Raw genomic sequence first — 24,693 nt, 5'->3', positions numbered from 1 at the left:
AAAAGAATTCCAATATTAATCTGAGTAGGAGAAATCAGTGGATCGAATTTTAAGTCAGCACTGGGCATGGGGGAGGGGGTGGATAGACTTTTGTGGGGAGGATTTAGATCCTAGGAAAAGAGGTAAATGAAGGTCATCTGGGATGAACCCTCTGCCTCCCAGTTTGCCCTGGGACACTACCTATCACGTGCAGGCCCGAGCTGTTCCCAAAAGGCGTTAATGAGAGTGCCTGGCAGGTGTTTATACATCCAGACCCTAAACATACTTAAGGATGTCTTTTGGCCATTTCTGTGGTCATTGCCATTCTTAAAAGAGTTGCTTTAAATAAGTTAAACGTCTTTCTGCACTGATATCCTAGAATAGTTAAGTTGCAATTAGCACCTGCAGGTGCATCTCATTTGTACACATTTTCTTATCTGAATCATAAAAACACAGCATCAGAAAATAATGATCTGTTCTTCAGGCGTCAGTAACTAACATTAAGGCCCTGAAAAAAAAAAAAAAAGCATATCAGAAATAGCTTTTATGAGAAAGCATAGATAAGGAAGCATCCCCAAAATAAAAACTAGATACCTGAGAAAACCGACTGGTTCAAGATAGTATGGAAGGAAAAGTCAGCTAAATGCTCTTGACTGGAGCATCTGGTGGGATGTTGCATTTGAGTTCAGAAAAATCACAGATCATTATTTAGGAGAAAAACCATGGGAGGGGATTCTCCCCGTGAACACTGGTATAGCACAGAATTCGTAAGAAGTAGAAATGAGACAACAAATGGTTGTTTTTAGTCTCTGGGAACTAATGTTTTAACAGTGCCTGCCTAGAGGACACAGAAATTAATACTAAATATAAACAGGCTGATAACTACTACTTTTTATTTTGCAAGTAGTCTTCTTTTCAAATTTTATTAGAAACAGGATTTCCTCATTGACTCCATGATAATTTCCAGAGTCCTCAAAAGCCATGACTGAAGTATGAGTATGTTATACAAGTGATTGTTTTTAGCTATGAAAAGTAAAACATGCTCATTGCAGCAACAGCCTTAAAGACTAGTACAGTGTTGTGCAAACAAGTTAAAGGCCCCCACCCCAAGGCATCCCTGTTACTCCTTTAGCCCATGCATTTTGTTTCATTTCAGGCTTTCATGTGCACTCAAACATGCACATTAATTTATCTAGCTGTGCACTGGTCGTTTTCAAAACTGTAATTGAAGGTCACTCTGTAACACTGATGTTTTTGGTAACACCTTTATTAAGATACCCTCCACTTTATCAGCCATCACTACAGTCAGTGTTAGGATACTGACATCTGTATTAGTCCATTCTCCACTGCCAATAAAAGACATATCCGAGACTGGGTAATTTTTAAAGACTCACAGTTTGACATGGCTGGGGAGGCCTCACAATGCTGGTGGAAGGCAAAGGAGGAGCAAAGCCACATCTTACAGGGCGGCAGGCAAGAGAGCGTGTGCAGGGGAACTGCCCTTTACAAAACCATCAGGTCTGGTGAGACTTACTCACTATCACAAGAACAGCATGGAAAAGACCTGCCCCCATGGTTCAGTTACCTCCCACCGGCTCCCTCCCACGGCACATGGGAATTATGGGAACTACAGTTCAAGATTTGGCGGGGGACACAGCTAAAACATCAGCATCACCTCAGGAAACAAAACAAAAAAACAAAAAAAACTCTGCCCTTCAGCTACCATTCCCAGCCCTAAGCAACCCCTGATTGTCTTTCTGTCTCTGTGTTTCCCTGTTCTGGACGTGTAATATAAGAAGAATCTATGGCATTTGTTGTCTTGTGACTGGCTTCTTACCCTTTGCATGATGTCCTTACGACTCCATGTTGTAGAATAAATCAGAGCTTCATTCAAGATTGAATAATATCCTACTCTCTGTATCCACATTTTGTTTATCCATTCATCAGGTGATTGACATTTAGTTTGTTTGATAAAAGTTTGTGGCTTTTACAAATAATGCTGCCTTGAACATGTTCGAGTTTGTGTGTAGATGCATGTTTTCATTTCTCTTGGTTATAAACCTAGGAGTAGAATGACTGAGTCATATGGTGGATTCTGTTTAACTTTTTGAGGAATTGCCAGATTGTTTTGCAAAGTGGCTGCGCCATTTCACATTCCCCCAGCAGTGTGAGGTCTCTCGATTCGCCACCCCTCCCCAATGCTGCTCATTATTTCACTTTTTGATTAAAGCCATTCTAGTGGGCATGAAGTGGGTCTCATTCCATTTCCCTGATGACTGGATTCTGAGCATCTTTTCATGAGGTTATCATCCATTTCTGTGACTTCTTTAGATAAATGTCTTTGCAAGTCCTTTGCCCATTTTTTTAAATTGGGTTATTTGTCTTTTTATTATTGAGTTTTAAGTGTTCTTTATGTATTCTAGATATAAGTCCATTATCAAATATGTGTGTAGCTTATTTTAATTTATTATGGACATTATTCTGGATTGGAATATTTAAGTCTGTTTAACAGCTGCTTGGTATTCCATTATACAGGTATAGCATAATTTATTTGATTTGTCACTCATTGATTTAATCCAAGTGAGTTTAATTTCAAATAATTGTTTTATGTACTACAGTGCCTTTGAAAAATAATTTCAGATAGAACTGGAGGCCATTATTCTAAGTAAAATAACTTAGGAATGGAAAACCAAATACCTTATGTTCTCACTTATAAGTAGGGGCTAAGCCGTGGGCACACAAAGGCATTGAGAGCGGTAGAATACACGGTAGAGACTCAGGAGAGGGAAGGGTAGGAGGGCGAGGGATGAAACACTACGTGGTGGGTCAATGCTTACTTCTGCAGTGATGGCAGCACGAAAATCCCACACTTCAGCACTGTACGGTTCATCCATGTAACCAAAACCCACCTGTACCGCTAAAGCTATTGAAGTTAAAAAAAATTAAAAACTAAAATAAAATGAAAAAGTTTTACACCTAATATTATGCTTTGAAAGTCATCTTATGCTGATTCTGAATGGGGTTTTGTTTGTTTAGTTTTGTAGACATTTGATCCTTTCAGAAAAAGGTCATATTGAATGGAAGTTGATGTACTTTGCACTTCAGAAACATTACCCAGCGAAGGAGCAGTACGGAGACACGCTGCATTTCTGTCGGCACTGCAGCATTCTCTTTTGGAAGGTACTGATTTAAATACACTCTTGGAATTTCAGGATTAAAATTTGGTGAAACAAACTAATCACTTATATTCTAAGTGTAAGACTAAAAAGTAGAAAGTACTGTTACAAGTAAGTTAAGGAGCTATATTTTACCAAGTATTGGGGTAGGGGAATAGATGTTCATTCATCTTGGGCTTAAACCAGAAATGCTGCAAACCAAAACGCTTCTCCTTTTTGCAGAAGTTAGCATGTAGGAGGGCATCGCAGGTGGACTGCGGCCACTGGCTTTTCCTGGCAGCAGCTCCAGGTTCCCTGCTGACCCCCAGCCTGAGGTTGAAGGCTGCAGTGTGACCCCTCTGCCCATCTGAGGACAAGTGCACCTTCCTCGTTTCCCCAGACTTAGCCCTTGGCCCTTTATGTCCCCACCATCTGTGTAGGGCCAGGACCAGCTTAGGCTTCATTTCTCAAAGCCATATTCTTAGAGAAAAAGCATCCATAGAGAAGTCCCAGATTTTAAAATCTGCATTTTTCTCATTCATATGATCAGAACTTAACAAGACTATTGTTACTTACCTGCAAGTTTCTTCCCTTCATCCAGTTACTTCCTGTTCTCACCATCCAGACTGTATGTCTGAAAAGAATGTTTTTCACAGTCAGAGATAACTGCTTGTTTCTTTTTTTTTCTTTTCTTTTTTATTTTTTGAGATAGGGTCTCGCTCTGTCACCCAGGCTGGAGTGCAGTGGCATCACCACGGCCCACTGCAGCCTCTACCTCCTGCCTCTCGAGTAACTGGGACTACAGGCAGGTGCTACCATGCCCAACTAATTCACTTCTTTTTTTTGTTTTTTTGAAGCAGTGTCTTGCTCTGACACCCACGCAGTTCTGGGTGCAGTGACACAGTTATGGCTCACTTCAGCCCCAACTTCTGGGCTCAAGTGATCCTCCCACCTCAGCCTCCTGAGTAGCTGGGACCACAGGGGTGAGCCACCATGCCCAGCTGATTTTTTTGTTGTTGTTGTCTGTTTTTTTTTTTGTTAGAAACGGGGTTTCACCGTGTTACCCATGGCTGGTCTCAAAACTCCCAAGCTCAAGCAATCTGTCTGCCCCAGCTTTCCAAAGTGCTGGGATTACAGGCATGAGCCATGGCACCCGGCTATTATCCACTTCTTTCTTAACATGTTAATATTATTTCACCCTGGAGTATGTTTCCATGGTCTGCCTTGCATTTGAACATGTTTGATGTTGTGAGATTTCACCATGGGGGAAAAAAAAGTGTTGAAACTAGGCAGAAGCTGGTCCTGGAGTGACCCTGCTGAGCTGCCGGCTGCTCTGCGGAGGGAACCCCTGACTGTCCCTGGTCTAGATGAGGCCCTGCCTCTTGCAGGAGTGGGCTGTCTCTGCCTCTTGCCTTCTCTAGGTCTAGGGAGATGAGGCTTTTGCCTGATAGACACCGTAACCTGTTGTGATTTTACCTTTGCTTTACATTTATCTAAATTTGTTATCAGATAGGTCATAAGGCAAGCTCTAGGCTGTTGGAAAGAGACAACTGCTTTTCATTTCAAATTACATTTATTCTAAGTGTGGATTTAAAAATTAATCCATGATTGAGCAAAGAATGTAAAGATGTGTTTTTCTTGTATTATTTTAATAGTTTTGTTTGGTATGTCAAAGGTAAACAGCATCATACATGAATATGAGATTTTCTGATTTTTAATATTTTGGTATGACTTCTGTCTTTCCTGAAATTAAAAAGATGCAAGTTGTGTTATGTGTTTCTGCAGTAGTACAACTGTCTTGTAGAATATTATCCCTCAAGAGCAGGGAACATCTTGATTCCAGTTTATTCTCAACTTGGTGAGGTCAGCGAATCAGTTCATCAGTAAGATTAGGTTATACAGGAGAGAGCCCTCATTCTATTCTTTTCTCCCCAGTTACATGGCACAAAAAGCACAATATGGGGGTGAGTTGTCTGCAGTAGAAGCCACAGGCAGATGCTTGTGGACTGAAGGAAAGGGGTCAACTGAGTGAAGTCCAGGTTCTCACCCAGCTTTGACACCTGACCCTGGAGGGAACAGGGCCCCCCTTCTGTGTAGTTCCTTCTTGGACTGACACCTGTTCTTCTCTGAAATATTAACACTGAAAACATGTGGCTGTGTCTTCAGTCACAGAGTAAGAGTGGACACAATACTGTAATTTCTAAGTTGAGTTAGTGCTTCTCCTAAGAGTTACTTTTCTTTTTTCTCCTAAGCAGATTGTTTTGTACTATAGAACTATTAAAAGCAACGATATTTTTATGGGGAAAAATACCATTCATAGAAGAGGTAGAAGGCTTTCAGTTTTGTATGTGATAGTGTTTTTCTTAGAACAACATTTATGAATATTGGAGCTCTCCCCGTCTGCTAAGCAGCTAACAAAGAAAAACACTCCTTCGCTTCTGCATTGTTGGGCCGTACAGATCAATCTCCCTTATCTGAAATGCCTGGGACTTGAAGTGTTTCCGATTTCAGATTTTTTTCATCTGTTTCATTTACACAGAGCTTGAAGATAATTTCATACAATGTTTTAGTAATTTTATGTACTTGTTAATGTGCAGTTTTCCACTGTGGCATCATGTCAGTGCTCAAAAGGTTTGGATTTTGGAGCATCTCAGATTTTTGGATTACAGGTGCTCCATGTGTATAAGAATGTGCTGCCTTAGTTTCCTGAAATATGTAAGTTCTGATTTTTTAAAATTGAGAGATGATGTACCCTTCCAAAAGAATTTGCTTTGCCATTCTTGTATTTAGTGAACCTTATCATACTTGATCAAGTCATGAAAATTGAGAACAAGTCTCTCCTAGCAAAGACAGCTGCCCATCTCTTAGTTCTGGGAGGTTCATGTCTTGCCCTGGAGGCTGTGATGTCCACTTCACTGCAGCTACAGTGAATGGCCCCATCACAGCTTCTCCCACTGAGTATCATTCTACAAGGCAGTCCACGTTTTTAGTTCTGAATCCATGCATGGAAGTATTCAAAAAGAGCCATCCCTCCTAATTTAACCCCTGAAGGTGTCAGGTACTTCTTGCCCTGTCTGCCATCTGCTCCATCAGTGTGGCTAACCGGAGGTGAGTGGCCTGGTAGGCCAAACCCAGATTGGAGTCAGGCAGACCTGGACCTGCCTCCAGGGTCTCCTGAGCTTGCTGCCCTCCTAGGGCCTTGGTTTGATGCCATGAACTATCACACAGAGGAGCTGTGAATGTCCAACAGTCCTGCACCTGGAAACCTGGCACATAGCTGGTACTCAGAAAATGGCACTTAGGGTTAGGGTTACTGCTTGTTTTTTGTTTGTTTAGCATCCCAGGAGTTTGTGTTGACTGAGAAACTCAAGTAATATCAAAGCTAGTAAGAAAATGAGACTGGGTGTTGGTGACGGTAAATTCTTACCTGGCCCTGGGACTTGGTCATGAGCCGACACCACAGTGCATCTGTCTCAGGTCGGCATCTGGTGTTTTATCATTTCCCACAGTACATAAGCCTGGAGCTCTCCAGTCAGCAGTGCTGTGGAGCTGCTTCATCTGCTCCCAAGCTGGTTTCCCATCTGTTCCGGCTCTACTATATTGGAGTTCTTTTTTAACTTTTCTACCTGCCTTAGCCTTTCACGCAGTCTTTAAGTAACTGGGCTGAGTTCAGCTCTGGAGCCAAAGACTGACTTCGATGGCCCTCGGAGGGTACACTGGTGCACCCTGCACTCAGGGTCACTGAGAGGGGTGGCGTTATCTCCTGGCTGTACAAAACCTCAGTTAAAAACTGTAGACTTGTCGGCTGGGTCAGGGAAGCCAGGATGAGCCGTTTGGCATTTTTATGTCCTATTTTTTCTTGGTGTATCAGTTGCCAGAATAGAGGTCTGGACACCTGACATTGACCCCACAGTCCTGTGTGGACATCAGGAGCAAAGTTGGAGCCAGAATCTAAGATGAGGTCTCCATGGTCTGGTGTTCCTGGTCTTGCGGGGGAACCGCTTCGCTGGTGCGGCCTGAACCAGCGGGGGAGGACAGCACAGGAGGGCAGCAGCTGAGGCTTGGGTTTGTGTTGGAAAGTGACACCCACTGGTCTGAAGAAACAAGTGTCAGAGGTGGGGGCTGGCTTAAAGTGTGGAATTGACTTAATTTGCCTTATTTAGCACAGAGCAGACCCTTTGGACATTAAATAACAGAACTTTCCCCCAAAAAACTTACAAATTTTAATATAAACTGCACATGGAAATAGCATCTCTTTTTCAGTGAATAATTTTGAAGGTTATTTAGCACGGCAGCCTCATTAGTTGCCAATTTGAAAGACTTAAAGGTAAAGATATGTTGTCTTAAGACTGTCTTCAAGTAGTTTGGGAATTTGGGTTATCTGATGATGCCTTGTTTGCTTGCTTTAAATAACCTTGTACTGTCCAAATTTAGTTACCTGATGTTTTTAGTTATTTTCGTTAATAATATGAATCAAACCTGAATGCTTACAGTCTGGCTCTTTCTAATCTTTTCCTTTTTTTCCCTCCCTTCACTGCATTCCTTCCTGATTCTTTCTTCATGATCTCAAAGGACTACCACCTTGCTTTACTATTCAAGGTACTTCCCTGTCTTGCCACACATCCCGTGTTCAGGATGAAAACGTTGCATTGTGCTGCATCTCGTGCACGTCATCCTGGTCACTGCCCAGCTCGATTCCAGCTCTCGCTGACTTGAGCTTTCTCAGAACCCTGAGCAGGGCTGAGTGGCCACTTTGATCACCTCAGCAAGGATGAGAGTGTTCATGAAATATTTCGCAGAACAACACCTGAGTGCTGAGGGAGGATGCTAGACGTGCCCATAAACACTTCACCACACAGCACCTGGGTTGGCAGCACTGCCAGGGCATGCCATGGAGAGACCCAGCACTGACCCCAAGGCCTCTGGTCCCGTCTACCTACGTTCCTCCTAAGATTCTGCCAGCCTTCATCCACAAAATTAATTTTTCTTTTGTGGCTTCTCATATTAAATAAAATTCTGGATCCTTAGGTATGTGAGCATGGCCAGCTCCCTTGGAGCAAGCAGGAGCCTCAGGGGCTGAGGCCATGTGTCCCCACGCTCCTGTCCTGTGCAGGGAGCCCAGGCTGATTGAGGGATGAATGGTGGGTGGAGGGAACCCTGTGCGCCAAAGTGCACCAGGAACAGGACAGGACAAAGGAATGGCTGGGACCAGAGGACAGAAAGTCCCCAGTGGTTTCTTCTGTGGCCTTGTAGATTCCCGGGCAATGCAGGGTGGTGTCAGCAGCTGGCTCCTCTGACTCAATACCAGATTCGGCACTGGAGGGCTGACCTGGGGCTGCCGTCTCCTGCCCTACCTGAGCAGGAGTTCCATGGAAAACCTCTGCGTAGAATTGGCTGCGGCTGCCCTTGTGTTGATCATTCTCATCCAAGTTCTCTCTCATGTACCTCTGAGGTGGGGCCCAGGGTCCATGTCAACAAGCAGCTGACGACCCCCCAACCACCATCACTAGAGTGTGGCTGGTGGTGGCCCCCTCCTAACCATCTCCCACCTCCCCACAGGACTCAGGACACCCCTGCACGGCGGCCGACCCCGACAGCTGCTTCACGCCTGTGTCTCCGCAGCACTTCATCGACCTCTTCAAGTTTTAAGAGTTGCCCCTGCCATCCCTGTTGGAGATTGTGCATCATGCTGTCTGTGCAGGGCTCATAGTGAGTGTTCTGTGAGGTGGGTGGAGGCTCCTGGGAGGCCCTGCTTCCAGAAAGCCTGGGAAGAACTGCCCTTCTGCACAGGGGGAGTGCATGGTTGCATTTTCATCATTGAAGGTCAGAGGCCAAGGAAATCATTTCTACTTTAAACTCTTCTTCTAAGCATATTAAAATGTGAAATTTTGCATATTATATATATATAGTTCAAAAATGTTTCAGGTGGTCAGCTCCACATTCTTTGTTAACTTGACACTAACAGCCAATAATATGCTTCTTAACTGTCAAATTACAGTTTCCCAATTTTATACTAATTGGGGGTGGGTGACAAAACAGTTGATCCTTGTAAATACATTGTACAGAATATTTATTTTTTCTCAAAATGCATTTTAACTACTACATTGGCTGTGCCCAGATGAGTCCTCTTTGAATAGAAAGTGAACCCAGGGCAATGATAGCCATTCTTGTCTTAGGGCTTATGGGTCGGGGTATGAATTGTGCACACACAGCCCAACAACGGGCAGTGGTCTCTGTGGTCCTAAGGCATCCAGCACAGGTTCTGGCAAGGGTACCCCTGCTCGGGGTGTGGGCTGGTCTGTGCATAATCCCGGACTGTGATGGCAACAGCCCAGTGCAGTCTGAACTTCAGTTGTGTTGAAACTACTTTAATAGACAAAGTAATAAATGATGTTTATCTATTGATACAAACCATCAGTTTTGCATCCTACTGAGAAATGTTGTTAGTGATTTTGATATTTAAATCCTTAAAAGATTGCTTTCTTTTTAAAATAACGCATGTCCATTTTAGAAAATTAGAAAATCAGTCCCACCACCCAAAGATTATTGTGCATGCTGAAAAGAATATGAAAAATCCCCTCAGCAGGCATAGGATAGAAATGCATTGTTGTATATTTCCATTTTCGAATAGGGTCAAGGAACCCAAGCAAATCATTTCTACTTTTTTTTTCCTCTAAGCATAATAAAATTATACTTTTATAGCTTTTATAAATAGGACTAAAAAAAGATTCTGGATTTTTCAGCCCCACTTCTGTGAACTGACACAAATGGCCAAGAATGCATTTATTTGTCAAATTATAGTTTCTCCTGAGGTGATGCAAATACCTGGGGCCTCCATGAATATATGTTAGTTTTTTATAAAACCATAAATGTCCTGTATCCCACTGTTATTTCACAACCCCTCCACCCCACCTTTTTTAGAAACAGAACCATATCCTAAATGTTATTTGGAAACTTGGTTTTTATTAGCTCCGTAGAATCACCCAGATGGAACAGGCTTTATCATCACAGCATCCTGGGGTTCCCGAGTGTCTCGCTGTTAGCATCAGTAACTGTGATTAGCATCATCACACATAACAATGTGGCCGTCTCCTTACAATAAACCAGTAGTCAACATCATGAGTCAAACATCATGAGTCAAACATATTTTAAGGCTTTTAAATATATTTCTAGATTGTTTATGAAAAAAATTTTTTTGGAGTTTTTGAGACAGGGTCTTGCTCTGTCATCCAGGCTGGAGTGCAGTGGTATGATCTCGGCTCACTGCAACCTCTGTCCCCCAGGCTCAAGTGATCCTCCCACCTCAGCCTCCCAAGTAGTCAGGACCACAGACATGTACCACCATGCTCAGCTGTTTTTTTGTATTTTTAGTAGAGATGGGGTTTCACCATGTTGCCCAGGCTGGTATCAAACTCCTGAGCTCAAGCAATCCACCTGCCTCAGCTTCCCAAAGTACTGGGATTACAGGCATGAGCCACCGCGTCCAGCTGAAAAAAGAAATTGTTTTAATCTAGGAAAGGGAGTAAGTACGTGGAGTTTCCATTATCCCTGAAGCACAGGTATTTCTTTTTCTGTTGGTGCTGTTTTAATAAGTGAAGAATTTGATGTATGATAAATTGTGAGCTTGAATATTTCCATATATTTATTGTCCATTTGCTTTTCTTGTTTTTGGTAAATTACTTACCAAAAAGTAATGTGTTACTTAATGTGTTATTTGCCTGTTTTTTGTCGGGGGGGGGATGTTAGTCTTTTTTCATATTAGTTTCTTCTTAGAAGGAAACTATCCTTTTGAAGTTGTGGTTCTTTCCCCTAATTTGTCATATACTATTACTGTCATTTAATTGTTAGACATTATAACAGTTCTCAGCTGTGCTATCGAATCACAGATACGTGCATTTAACTTGTATAAATTGCGCAGTACTTGCCTGGAAAACAACCATATTAATAGTGTAGGATTCCAGCTGTTCTGCTGGGCTGGCATATTTCCACAGGCCATGGACACAGCTAGCCGCACTGCCAGTGCATGAGTCACAGCCTTCTGCAGGTGCGTTCGAGGAACAAGTTGTGGGAGCTGGGCAGGTAAGCAGGGATGGTTTACATTGCTGGGGAGAGATTGAAAGGTTAATGGAGGGTATAAAGACAGAATAAAGACAATTTTGAGGCACTTACAGAAGATCAGACAACACCAAACAGAGATGAGAAGAGGAATCATAAATCTCCACATTGGAATGGTATTTTTGAATACAGTTTCTCTCACGGGGCCTTCCAAAAGTAGAGATGCCACTCCTGTGAGATTAAATTACATTCTGATGCCTTCATTGCAGTGAAGTCGATAATTTAGGACACCAAGAGCCTAAAGCCAGGCAGTAAGTTTCACTCACCCATCGTTCCTGCAAAAGGCAATGCCAGACACTCTCAAGATAAGAATCTCCAGTCATTCTCGGACCTGTTCCCAGTCTGCGCTGCTCACTCAGGGCTGGTGTCTGTTGACACCCAGTTACAACTTCCTTTTGCCTATTTTGAGAGTCAGAAAGTCACATTCCTCACCTAATTTATGAATACACACAAATTGGAAAGGCATGCAGTAGCCTCTCAGGAGCAGACCAAGTTGTAGCTGTCATGGTTTACTGCGTGATGTACAGGATCTCTGTATGCACTGTGTGTGTGTCCTGTACAGGGCTGTACACAGCAAACTGTGTCTACTTTATGAAAAAAAATTAATGATCTGTGAACAATTTTTGCCTTAAATGCTGCTTTTAGAACCAAACTGTCATATAAGATTTATCAGTTCTGTTAACACCTTTGTAGATTCCTGATGCTATGTACAAAATCATGTCATCTGTGAATAGACAGTTTCACTTCTTCCTTTCAGCCTAGATGTCCTTTATTCTTCTTTCTTGCCCCACTTTGCTGGTTAGAATCTCTAGTACAATACTGAATAGCAGTGCAAGGGTAAACATCCTTGTCTTGTTCCTCCTCTTAGGGGAAAGCTTTCAGTCTCACCATTAACTATGATGTTAACCCTGGGTTTTCCATAGATACCCTCTGTCAGGTTGGGGAAGTTCCCTTCTATTCCTAGTTTGTTTTTATCATGAAAGGGTGTGATGGATTTTGTCAAATGCTTTTTCTGCATCTCTTGAGAAGATAATGTGGTTTTTAGCCTTCATAAGATCAATGTGCTGTTTATTACAATGACTGATTTCTGTATCTTAAACCAACCTTGCATTCTTGGGCCAAAGCCCACTAAGTCATGGTTTATGATACCGTTTATACATAGCTGTTGGATTTGGTGTGTTGGAACAGCCAGCCCTCTGTATCCACAGGGGATGGGTTCCAAGACCCCCCCACCCCACCTGCCACCCACCACCTTGTGATCTCTTGGGTTTTGGTGTCTATCTCATAGGATAAGCTTAGAAAGTGTTCCCTCTTCTGTGTTTTGGAAGTGTTTGTGGTGGTTTCTTGTTAACTCTTCTTTAAATGTTGGAGAGAACTCCACATAAGATTTGAAGTCACTGAGAAGCTTCAATTTATCTCCCCTTTTGGAAATTCATTTGTTTTATTATCCTTTAAGAGGATAAGACCATTTTCTCTGGCAATGCCTTGTAATGGTTTTTCTTTTCATTGCGAAGGCCTAACCTAGTAGATAAATGGACTATGAAACCTAGTCTGTTCTGCTTATCTTCAGAATTATCAAAAGGAAAGGGTGCTGCCCTCTGAAAAAAGTCAGAAGTGAGCTTGGCTTATGAAACTTGACTTTTTAATCTCCCTCTCTTCATTATGATGTGTGCACGTGATGGACACCACTCACCTCCCTTTAGTCCCTATCTAGTGCAATATCGAATGCTACCCAATGACAAAGCCAAGGGATTAGCAACAGGTAGGAGGAAAAATAAGGACCTGCATACATGACTAACCAGCACCAGCCATTGGGGCCTTCTGATGGCTGACACCAGCATCCACCCTGCTCTCAACCTCCCTGCACCCATGTCTATCTCAACAGAATTGCTGCTTTTGTCTTCACTTAAGCCCCACTCCTTGTCCCTACCTGTTGTTTCTGCATAGAGGAAGCAGACTCTCAACTTTGGAAAGCAGTGTCCCCCCGCATCCCATGGGCTCAATGCCACTGAGCTGGTAGGAGCTGCTCAGGTGTAGCCTCTGCCTCCAGAATTCCAGCAGGAACTGCATCACTGTGTACCTAAAAAGCCCTGGCTCACAGCGTGAGACAGTGTGTTCTAGGTGGTAACGTGGCACCTACACACGCACCCCCAGCAGTCCTCTCTAAACTCAGGCAGTGCATGGCTGCTGCCATTCCCACCCTCAGCATCTGTGAGATGAAGGAGTCGCTCCCCAGAGCATCTGCCCCAATACAGGCCACGTGGATCTGCCATTGCTTTTCACGCAAATGCCTAGGAGAGGCTGTTAACCCTCCTAGTTGTTCTTTTTGTACTTGGTCCTCTCCCTTCCAATCCTCACTGGCTCAAGTCCACAGAGTGACAAAGAACAGAGATGCCCAGAGCACGAGCTGGAGGGACAAGCAGGAGAAGGCACTGCTGGTGCCACAGGGGTCTTGGACCGTAACCAGGGTTCACTGAGGATAGGGTTCCTTTGAAATGCTCTTGTTCTTCCTGTTTAAGTAAGGGAGAGCAAAAAAAATGAGGGCATCTGTGTCAAATAGGAGAGACACCTCAACTGTCTCGTTTTTGTGTGGAAATTTCATTTTTATTTGATAATCATTTGAGAAAGTTGCACAGATGAAGGCAAGTTGGCTTTTATTATCTACCTATGTAGTCAATTCTAATGTCATTTAAAAGAATTTGATGTATTAAAATACACATGAAATTTACCATCTTATCCATTTTAAGTACGCAATTTAGTAGCATTAAATACATTCATACCGTGCAGCCTTCTCTACCATGTATCCACAAGTTCAAGTTTACAAGATGAACTTCTGTCATCTTGTAAAACTGAAGCTCTGTACCCATTAAGCACCAACTCCCTATTCCCCATCCACCAGCCCCTGACAGCCTCTGTTCTTTGTCTTTTTGAATTTGACTACTGTAAGGACCTCGTATGAGTGGAATCAGAAGAGATTTGTCCTCTTGTGACTGTCTTATTTCACTTAGCATAATGTCCTCAAGGTTCATCCAAGTTATGGCATGTGTCGTGATTTCTTTTTAAGGCTGATACTCTGTTCTATGGGTAGACCACATTTTGTTTGTGCACTCATCTGTTGATGGACACTTAAGTTGCTTCCACCTTTTAGCTATTGTGAATACTGCTGCTGTAAACATGGGTGTGCAAATATCTGAGCCTCTGCTTTCAATCATATGGCAATTCTGTGTTTAATTTCTTAAACTGCCATAACTGATTTCCATGGTGGCTGCACCATTTTACATTCCTACTGAAGAGTCCAGTTTCACCACATCCTTGCCAACACCTATTCTTAATCATTGTCATTCTAATGAGTGTGAAGTGGTATCCTGCTGTGATTTTGATTTGCATTTCCCTAATGACTAGTGATGCTGAGTATCTTTTTGTTTGTTGGCCTATGTCTTCTTTGGAGAAATGTCTATTTGGGCTCTTTGTCCTTTTTTCAATCAGGTGTGCATTTTTGTTAAGTTGTAAGAAGTCTTTATATGTTCTGGGTATTCACCCTTTTCAAATATATCATTTGCAAATACTTTCTCCCATTCTGTGGATTGCCTTTCACTCTGTTTTCTTCTTTGATGCACGGAAGTTGTTTCTGTGTTTCTTTTAGTTATCTGTGCCTCTGGTGTCATATCTAAGAAATCACTGCCAAATCTAATGTTGTTAAAATTTTCCCTTATGTTTCTCCTAAATGTTTTAGTTTTAGCTCTTAGTTAAGGCCTTTTGTCCATTTTAATTTTTATATGTGGTTTGAGGTAGATCTAGCTTCATGTGAATGTCCACTTGTTTAGCACCATTTGTTGAAAAGACTGTCCCTTCTCCCTTGAATGGTCTTGCCACCATCAAAAATCATTTGACCCATATGTGCAAGGGTTTATTTAGGGATTTGCTATTCTATTCCATTGGTCTATATGACTCTTTGTTTCACTACAACACCATTTTGATTATTGTAGCTTTGTCATAAGTTATGAAATAAGGAAGTGAGAGACCTCCTACTTTGTTCCCTTTCAAGATGATTTTGGCTGTGTGAGGTCTCTTGAGATTCCATATGAATTTCAGGATGGGGAAAAAAAAAAGCCATTGGGATATTTTGATAGAGATTACATGAAATCTGTAGATTGCTTTAGACTATGGACATGTTAATATTAAGGCTTCCAAACCATAAACACGGAATTGCTTTCTATTTATTTGTATTGACCTTCCTTTCAGCAATGTTTTATGGTTTTCAGTGTACAAGTCTTTTACCTCAAGTTTATTCCTAAATATTTCAGTTTTTTGTTACAATTATAAATGGAATTTTCTTAAATTTCCTTTTGAGGTTGCTTGTTATTGTATAGAAATATCATAGATTTGTTGTGTTGATTTTGTAAACTGCAATGTTACTGAAATTGTCTATACAAAGACACTAGGATTTTCTACATATAAGATCATGTCATCTGCAAACAGAGATAATTTTGCTGCTTCTTTTCCAGTCTGGATGCCTTTTATTTCTTTTTCTTGCCTAATTGCTCTAAGATTCCAGTACTGTGTTAAATAAAAGTGGTGAGACAGGGTATTTCTGTCTTGTTCTTGATCTTCAAGTAAATGCTTTCAGTCTTATTGAATATGATGTTTACAGTGGGATTTTCATATGGCCTCTATTTGAGGTTGTTACCTTCTATTCCCAGTTATTGAGAGTTTTTATCATGAAAGGGCATGACATTGTCTCAAATGCTTTTTCTGCATCAGTTGATATCACATTTTTTTTCCTTCATTCTGTTAATGTAATATGTATTACATTTATTGACTTGAGCATGTTGAAACATCTTTGCATACCAGCTATAAATCTCACTTGGCCATGATGTGTAATCCTTTCAATGTTCCCCTGAATTGTGTTGGCCGTATTTTGTTGAATACTGATAAAAAAAAAAAAAAAATCTTGGTCAGGAATACTGATGTGTGGTGTTCTTTTCTTGTAGTGTCTTTGTCTTTGTTTGGTTTTGGTATCAGAATAATGCTGCCCTCATAGGATACATTTGGAAGTGTCCTTTCCTCTTCAGTTTTTTGGAAGAGTCTGAGAATTGATTTAATTCTTCAGATGTTTGGTAGAATTTCCATATGGCCCTGCGCTTTTCTTTGTTGGGAGGCTTTTCATTACTAATTCATTCTCTTGACTAGCATAGGTCTGTTTAGATTTTCCATTTCTTCATGATTCAGTCTTGATACACTGCTGTGTGTTTCCAAGAATTTGTCCAGTTCATCTAGGTTATCCAATTCATTGATATATAATTGCTCATAGTACTCAGTTGTAATGTCCCCTCCTTCTGGTTTTTAGTTGTTTTTCTTAGTCACTCTTAGCCAAAAGTCAGTTTTGGTTATCAGCAAACTCTTGGTTTCATTTATTTTCCTCTATTACTTTTCTGTTCTCTATTTTTGTCTCTGCTCTAATCTTTATTATTTCCTCCATCCTGCTGGCTTTGGGTTGATTGCTCTTCTTTTTCTAGTTCTTTCAGATGTAAATTTAGTGTTGACTTGAGATCTTAATTTTTTTAATATTTGTATTTACAGTTATAAATTTCCTTTCTACCACTTTCACTGTGCCTGTTTTTTGTATGTTATGTTTAAATTTTCATTTATCTCAAGATATTTTCTAATTTCCCTTGTGATTTCCCCCATTAATCCGCTGGTTGAGAGTGTTGTTTAATTTTCACAAAATTGTGTACTTTACAGTTTTTCATCTAGTTACTGATTTCTAGTTTCATCCCACTGTGGCCAGAAAAGGTATTTTATTTCTTCAGTCTTTTGAAATTTCTTGACTTGTTTTGTGGTCTAACATACTGTCTATCCTAGAGAAAGGTCCATTTGCACTTGAGAAAAATGTGTGTACTGCTGTTGTGTCTGTTAGGTCCAGTTGCTATGATGCTGTTCAAGTTCTGTCTTGCGACTGATCCTCTGTCTGGTTGTCCTATCCATTACTGAACGTGGGCTGTTACTGAAAGAAGTCTCCTACTCTTACCATGGAACTACCCATTTCTTCCTTTGATTCTGTCAATGTTTGTTTCATATACTTTGGGGCTCTGATGTTTGGTGCATATATATTACATCTTCTTGGTGAATTTTCAGACTTTTTAAATTTCAACAACATGAACATGAAATTATAGGATGTCTGGGATTTCCTTTGAATCCGTGGGACTGGGAGTAACTATAGATGAAACAAGGCTGGCCAGTAATTTGAGGCTGCAAGGATAGGTACACATTGGGGTGTAAAGCAGGGCTCAACACTTTTTCGGTAACGGAGCAGATGGTAAATATTGTTGGCTTTTCTAGCCATGTGGCTCTCTTGCCACTTTGCGGTAGCGGCATGAAGCAGCCACGCCATGCACCAGTACATGTGGCTATGTTCCAGTCAAACTTTTTGGACAATAAAATCTGAATTTCACATACTTTTCTTATGTCATTAGATATTACCCTTTTACCTCTTTTCACTGTTTAAAAATGTAAAAATCATTCTTAACATTTGGGCTGTGCAAAAACAGGGGGTGGACCCAATTTTGGCCTGTATTTCGCTTGCCAACCCGATTTATACTTTTGTATCTATTTGACATTTTCCATTAAAAGTTATATAACATTACTTTTTTATACCTGTTACTTTTTATTGTAAAAATAATGTATTTTCATTGTAGAAAGCTTTTTTTAAAAGCCAAAATACACACATAAAAATGTTACCCATGAATTATGAGAATTACTTCAAGGTAATTATCCTTATTTTGAAATAGCTTTCCAATATTTTATATTGCTTTTTGAAGATGCATAACATGATCCCAAATAGTTAACTAAACACCACCCTCCTCACCCCTCCTGCCCAGAAACCCACCCATCTGGAGCTGCATCTCCCAGGAAAGGAGACTCCAGAGGGAACTGCCTTCTTGCACTTCTCTAACCTGGATTCCCAAGGGAAAGATGTGCATCTTCATGCTGAGCTTTGAAGATTCTTACAGAATAAAAATTCTCACCATATCCTTCTGTCTTAAATAGCACCAGTTTTAAAGTCTCCAGGGAGAAGAGATTTCTAAAACTCTAGTTTCCAAAGAATGAAAAAAAATCACTTCTCAAAACTCAAAAGGTATTTCGTCACCCCTACACCATCCAGATTTGTTCAGCTTTCTTGAAAATAAATTATCTTAATTTTAAAAAATATTTTCCTAAAACTCTATAATGCCAAAGGGATCAATATCATCACATGTTGTAAAAGCTAAAACTCTACTCCTTTATCAGTAAGTGAAAATACCTGCAACTCTGAAAAACCATGCTGAGACATTAATTTCTGAATACTTAAATGGGGCCCAGTTGCAGTCCCTCACACCTGTAATCCCAGCGCTTGGGGAGGCCGAGGCCAGAGATTGCTTGAGCCCAGGAGTTCAAGACCAGCCTAGGCAATATAGCAAGACCTCATCTCTCCAAAAAAAAAAAAAAAAAAAGCCAGGCATGGTGGCACAACATAGTCCCAGCTCCTTAGGAGGCAGAGGTGGAGGCTGCACTCAGCTGTGGTTGTGCCACTGCACTCCTGCCTGGGCAACAGTGTGAGACCCTGTCTCAAAAAATACAAAAATATTTAAGTGTATCCACGCAAACTGATAGCCACCGAGGGGGTGGGGGGTGGTCACTGTTTATTACTGATAGACACACTTGAAACAGATGAAACCACTCACTGCTCACTGGTAAGGGAACAGTTGGTCACCAACGGACAAAGATGCCAGCATGTTGATAATAACCTTCAAACATAATCAGAAACCTAGTGGATGGAGATTTGCCAAGAAACAGCAGGTCTTGGAGATATAGTAACCAAACTCCAGAGAATGGAATACCTCATGAAGGTGACAAGCCCTTCAGTGGTGATGAAGCCAGTCTCTGAGTCAGAGAAAGGCGCAAAGGAAAGCATCATGTTCCCAAGGCACAAATGCCAGGAGAAAACAAGCCCACCAGCAGGAGGCCTGCCTTTAACACTCACCTGCTGGTGTGAGGAGACGAGGCCGCAGCCGCATCAACCCTGGCTGTCCTATGTAACATTCACTCGGGACTGCCCATGCCCCTCCTACGGGCTCAGCACCATTCATGCTCCTTATCTGTTAACCCCTTCCCCAAACCCTGCTCTTCCAGCAGATGGTGCACACTGCCACACGTGGCTGAAAGGATAGCCACGTGTGGGGAAAGCCGGAGGTGCAGTCACTCCCCAGTGACTATGTTTTCCCTCTAAAAAGTTAAGTGTCACATTTCAAAACACCAGCTTATTTAGTAAACCGGTTTTTCTGTACATAACCCAGACAGGCACCTCTTTGGGGCCCCCATGTCTACACAGAGTTGGGCACTGCCCTGGACTCTGATCTACCTGATGGACAGCTGGTACAACTTAATCAGCTGTCAGCCTTAAATGAGGCTCAGAAAATACAGGGAAGTGTCGAGTGCATTCGAGCACACAGCTTGAGGACTATCCCGGCCCGCGGGATAGTCAGAGCAGGCCCTGGAGGAGGGGGTGGGAATTTGGGGAACAAGAGACACGAGAAATGGAGACAAGACAGTGCTCATCATTACAGATGGTGCACTCCACCAAGTGAGGAGCAGTGATCTCAGGGGCCTCGTCTCCAGTGCATTTGGTCGTTTACAGGGAAAGAAAGGCAGAGGTTGCAGCTGCATGCGTCATGGCTCCAGCTGCATAGCTGCATTCCTTCCAATACTCACAACAGTTTTCTGAGTGCTTTTTAAATTGTAGTTTCAGGGGGCACATGTGCCGCTCTGCTGCATAAATATGTTGCATGGTGTGGGGTTTGGGTTACTTTTGAACTCATCACCCAGACAGCGAACGTAGTGCTCAGCTTTTCAACCCTTGTACCCCTTCCTCCTTCCCTCTTCCCTTTTGGAGACTCCAGAGTAAAGTTCCAATGGCATTAAGTTTGAATTAAGTTTGACTTACTCAGTTTCACACAGCTTTATAACCAAAGGCCACACAATCATGTTACCTCTCAGGAAAGCAAGGGGCTCTGTAGCGTCTTGGCTGTTGTGTGAGCGATGTCCACTAATGCAGCCTTCATTTCAAGTTCTCCTCTCCTTCCTCCTCCATTCAGGATCTATCAAGGGGAAGGTGATGGGCTGTGACATGAGTCACACTCACAGGATCCCTGTAGCGTGGAAACAGAACAGTGTCTTCTGATCTCAGGGTGGTTAGCATGTTTCTAATTCCCATGGAAATTGGTTTGCTAGTGCCTACCACAAAGCTGCTTACATTTGCGGGGGTGGGGGGGGATCAAATGATCTCACCTGCATTTTCACTGCTGTGACCTCTTTTCTGGATCTGAGAGGGAGGACAGCAGGTACCTGTCCCACGTCGTGGGCCACATCCCTGGCTCTCTGCTTGCAGAAGAGGTACCAGGATACAGCCCTCGAGAAGCATAGAGAGGGCACAACTGAGAGACGCTTAAGGAATACAGGGAGTAAGGTTAAAGATCCAGTTGTTACCACCTGAGCCTAATGTTACCACTAATGGTGGATGTCAGACACCATGTGACCCTGCTGTGCACAGGGCCCAAGAGCTACCCTGAAAGAAAGCAGCAGCTGGGATTAACCCAGCCTTTAGATCCAACTTCTTGTTTGTAGGAAGTGCTAAGGATGGAGGAGTGAGTTAAACACCTCAAACAACAGTGTGTTCAGGAAAAGCTGGGAGGGAAGGGAGGGACACAGGGGGCTCCTGATTCCAACATGAGAAGATTTCAGAGACAGAACCACCATATATGATGCATGATCATGGTTTTGGGGGAAAAACAGGTAAAAGGTATTTTCCAATTTTCCAGACAATTGGGCGCGCGCGCGCACACACACACACACACACACACACACACACACTAGATGATATAGGAAATTAATTTTGTTAGGTGTGCCAATGATACTGCACTTATGCAGACAGCATCTTTTTTTTTTTTTTTTTTAAGAAATACATCTTGAAGTACTTGGGGGTGATATGGTGTCTGTAATTTACTTTTAAATGGTTAACTAAATATATGTATGCACACACAAAGCAAATATGACAAATACAACCATTATTGAATTTCAGTAGCTGAGTTTATGGGTGTCCATTGTACTATATACTTTTGCATAGATTTTTTCATCATAAAAAATTTAAAAACTGAAATTGTCAACCTCCCCCCACCCCAAAAAAGCCAAATTAAAATACACACGGTTAATTATGAGAATTAACCACTATTTGAGGATTAAGTGTGATTTGTTTCTCTTCCTTCACCCCACTGGCCTCAGGAATGAAAAACACTTTAAAGGGAGAAAAAAGTAAAACTCTGACCACGATCCTCCACCCCATCCTGTCCTGTCTGCTTCTTGTGTCAGAGCCACTGAGGGAAAATCACTATTTAAATGGTCACAATGGCTGGGCGCAGTGGCCTACACCCAGCACTTCGGGAGACTGAGGCAGGAGGATCACTTGAGCCCAGGAGTTGGAGGTTATACTGAGCCCTGATCGTGCCACTGCATTCCAGCCTGGGTGACAGAGCAAGACCCTGTCTCTAAAGAAAATTTTTTAATAAAAACAAATAAATTGTCACACATTCCTAAGGTGCATTAGACTTTGCTGGGAGACGGCCTTTCTAGTTCACCATTGAGCTTAGCATTTCCTGCTGTTAAAATTAGAATAACTTTTATTCAGGATGTGCTCCTCCGAGATGAAACGGATGTCCGATTCTGGGAGCCGGAGGAACACGCTGCAGTGCACTTCCAGACTCTGGGAGGAGTGGGCAGGCACACAGAATCTCAGGAAGACGGTCCAGGGCAGCGGGGACATCCATCGTGTGCTGACTGTCAGCTCTGACAGCCCGGCTTGAAGCTGCCTTCTAAGGATAGAGACTGAACAGAGACTCCATGTGTCCTGGGCCCCAACAGACAAAATCAGAATGTGCAGGAGCCTGGGCAAATGAACCTATGACCCTGGGCAGCTGGCAGACCTTAAAAGCAAATTCCAGGTTCAAGCCTGTCTTTTTAAATATCTGCCCAAGGCTGCCATGGACCAAATTCCTAAAGATACCTTGTTGCCCTAGAAATGTCTTCAAAACTCAGTAACCCACTAGTTTTCCCACTTTGTCCAGAGACTTGGCTCCCACCTCCCCGAGCTACATGACCTTCCATCAAATCCACGCTCCACACAAAGAAAATAGCACCTAATTCTGATGAAAATGTCTGCCCATGGGACAAAGCCCTGCAGGGCCCAGCCTTGGCCTCGAGGGAAGGCAGGATTGGGGGTATGACACTAGCCCCCCCCCCCCAAGAGCTGTGCCTCACCTCACACAACCTCCCTGGTCCTCACTGGGTGAGGTAGAAATGCCACCGGCTCTACTTCCTGTTGATGTGCGGACATTGATCCTCTCTAGGGTTGAGAACCAGCATTTAGACCCAGAAATGGACTTCATGGCGTCAAGGGAGAAACAAGCAAGAGTAGAAAATGAACAAAATGAACAAAACAAACGGGAGGGGACCGCAATGGACAGTGGTTCACAGAAGAGGGCCTGTTTCAGAAGAAAGAAAAGCCTCTTGGGGGTGGCACACAGGTGAGAGGACCCAATGGGTCAGGGCACCAAGGAGCCAGCCAGGTGAGCTGGACCCTTGGTGGCACAGGGACCTCAGGATCTGCAAGAGGATTCTATGAAAGCACATGCTTTAAGAGGCTGCAGGTGAGCCTGCCCGAGAACACCTCCCACACGAGTTGCCCCACGCTCTCCAGGCTTGGCCCCTCCACTGGCTGTTCGGCAGTTCCAGCCCTGAAGCCCCTCTTCACAGGGCCTCCCACCATCCCCAACCCTGTCCTCACCCACCAGCTTCCTCAGCAAGCAATTCTTTAATCAATTTTAAAGAGTATTAAGTATGTTACAGAATAGATGGCACTCGTGTGACAAAAATGAGAAATCCAAGAACTGAAGTTCAGAAGGCCCAGCCCCAACCACACCCCTGACTTTTCTCCTGTGAATGGAAGGGCGTTTCAGAACCCCAGTGGTACATGCTACCAGGGCAGGTCTCCCTTCTGCTTCCAATGCCTTCTACTCCCCGGGCCCAGGGCTCAGCCATGGGAGGAGCCAGTGCAGCTGTCACGCGGGCGTCTCCTGTGGGTGTCCTGTGAGGGTGGCTGTTATGCGGTGGGTGCACAGGAAGCAGCCATGGTATCTGGGGTTGGGAGGCAGCAGGGGACCCAAATCTGGCTCCTGCAAACCCTGGGGACCATGTCCCAGTGAAAGCACCACCCTGGGCCAAGACCCTGAAACACTAGAGAAGCTTTGGGAAGGTGCTTTCACGTAGAATGGAGGGAGACAAAAGTGGCTTCCTGGCATTTGGGAGGGAGGTGGCAGGGGCTGCGTGCAGAGCTGGGATGCAGGCCTGAAAGCTGCATCTCCTCCACGGAGAGCACCTCAGACCCTGACCTCAGCAGCAGGCCAGGGTTGGGAAGGGTGCGCCTTCAAGCTGATCGTGTTTTGAGTACTTCATAGAACATGTTGCAGTCGGGCCAGGCTGAGGCTGGGCCCACAAGTGGACCCCACAGAGCACAGCTCAGATCAGTAGAGAGAGGCCCAGAGTAGGGAGTTGCCCAGGCTGCACTCATGTTGCTGGCATAGGCCATGGCCTCCTGAGACAGTACTCGGGCCACCGCACACCTTACAAAGGATGCCACCCACCTGGCCAAGGGAGGCCCAGACTTGACACACAGGCCCCAGAACCACACAGCACCAAACCCCATCAGGGCCCAGCAGCTTCAAAACAAACTCAGAGCCAAACAGGTGTCTGCCTTGGTGCAAAGATCCCAACTTCAGCATCTGACCCCAAAACCCACACCAGAGGGGGACCCCCCTAGGGAAACGCCAGAGGTCATGGTAGCGGGAGGCGCCTTCCAGAAGGGAGCCCCAACACTCTCACAGTGGCTCAGACCTGGCGCAGGCACAGCCCTTTCCTGCCCAGACTCGGGACGTGGCCTTGGCCTCGAGCCTGCCCATCCTGAGCAGGCTGTCCCTGGTGGTCTGTGAGCTTCTCTGCACCTGTGATACTTTGCCTCATTCCTGGGAAATGCTGCATACATAGCCACAACTGAATCAAGGTTGCCCTTCCTCCCCACCTCAGCCTGCAGTCCCCCATCATCACTTGTCATTCCACCTGCAACAGAACAAACTCATTCCAGGCATTCAAGAGCGGGACTCTCAGACCTCACTCAGCATCTACAAAATGGGCACAGCAATGCCAGCCTTGCAGGACTGTGCTAAGGCCCCAAAGGGAGGCAAGGGCAAAGCACAGGTGTGTGACGGGTGTGGCACACACAGGTGTCAGTGCCTGCTGGGGCCCAGCAGGGCAAGGCCACAGGCTGGTGTTGCTGCTCTAAGCCCTTCCACCTGTCCCCTCC

General features: G+C 43.6%; 1 protein-coding gene across 7 annotated transcripts in view; it reads left to right on the top strand.

The window, feature by feature from the left end:
• FBXO25 (F-box protein 25) overlaps positions 1-17,889 on the top strand; it is a 73,800-nt gene extending 55,911 nt beyond the window's left edge. For 4 of the 7 annotated variants that reach the window (XM_050800204.1, XM_050800208.1, XM_050800206.1 and 1 more), the window contains 3 exons: positions 3,016-3,159; positions 7,707-7,733; positions 8,694-17,889. In XM_050800204.1, coding sequence (XP_050656161.1) covers positions 3,016-3,159; positions 7,707-7,733; positions 8,694-8,783 — 261 coding nt within the window. In that variant the 3' untranslated portion in view covers positions 8,784-17,889. The remainder of the gene's footprint in view (positions 1-3,015; positions 3,160-7,706; positions 7,734-8,693) is intronic. The other 3 variants (XM_050800209.1, XM_050800211.1, XM_050800210.1) reach the window with 2 other exon arrangements.
• Positions 17,890-24,693: the final 6,804 nt, after the last annotated feature.

This window comes from Macaca thibetana, chromosome 8, assembly GCF_024542745.1.
Source record: "Macaca thibetana thibetana isolate TM-01 chromosome 8, ASM2454274v1, whole genome shotgun sequence".
In the NCBI taxonomy this organism is placed as follows: domain Eukaryota; kingdom Metazoa; phylum Chordata; class Mammalia; order Primates; family Cercopithecidae; genus Macaca; species Macaca thibetana.
The sequence above is the reverse complement of the archived record's forward strand: the minus strand, read 5'-3'. Positions and strand labels throughout refer to the sequence as shown.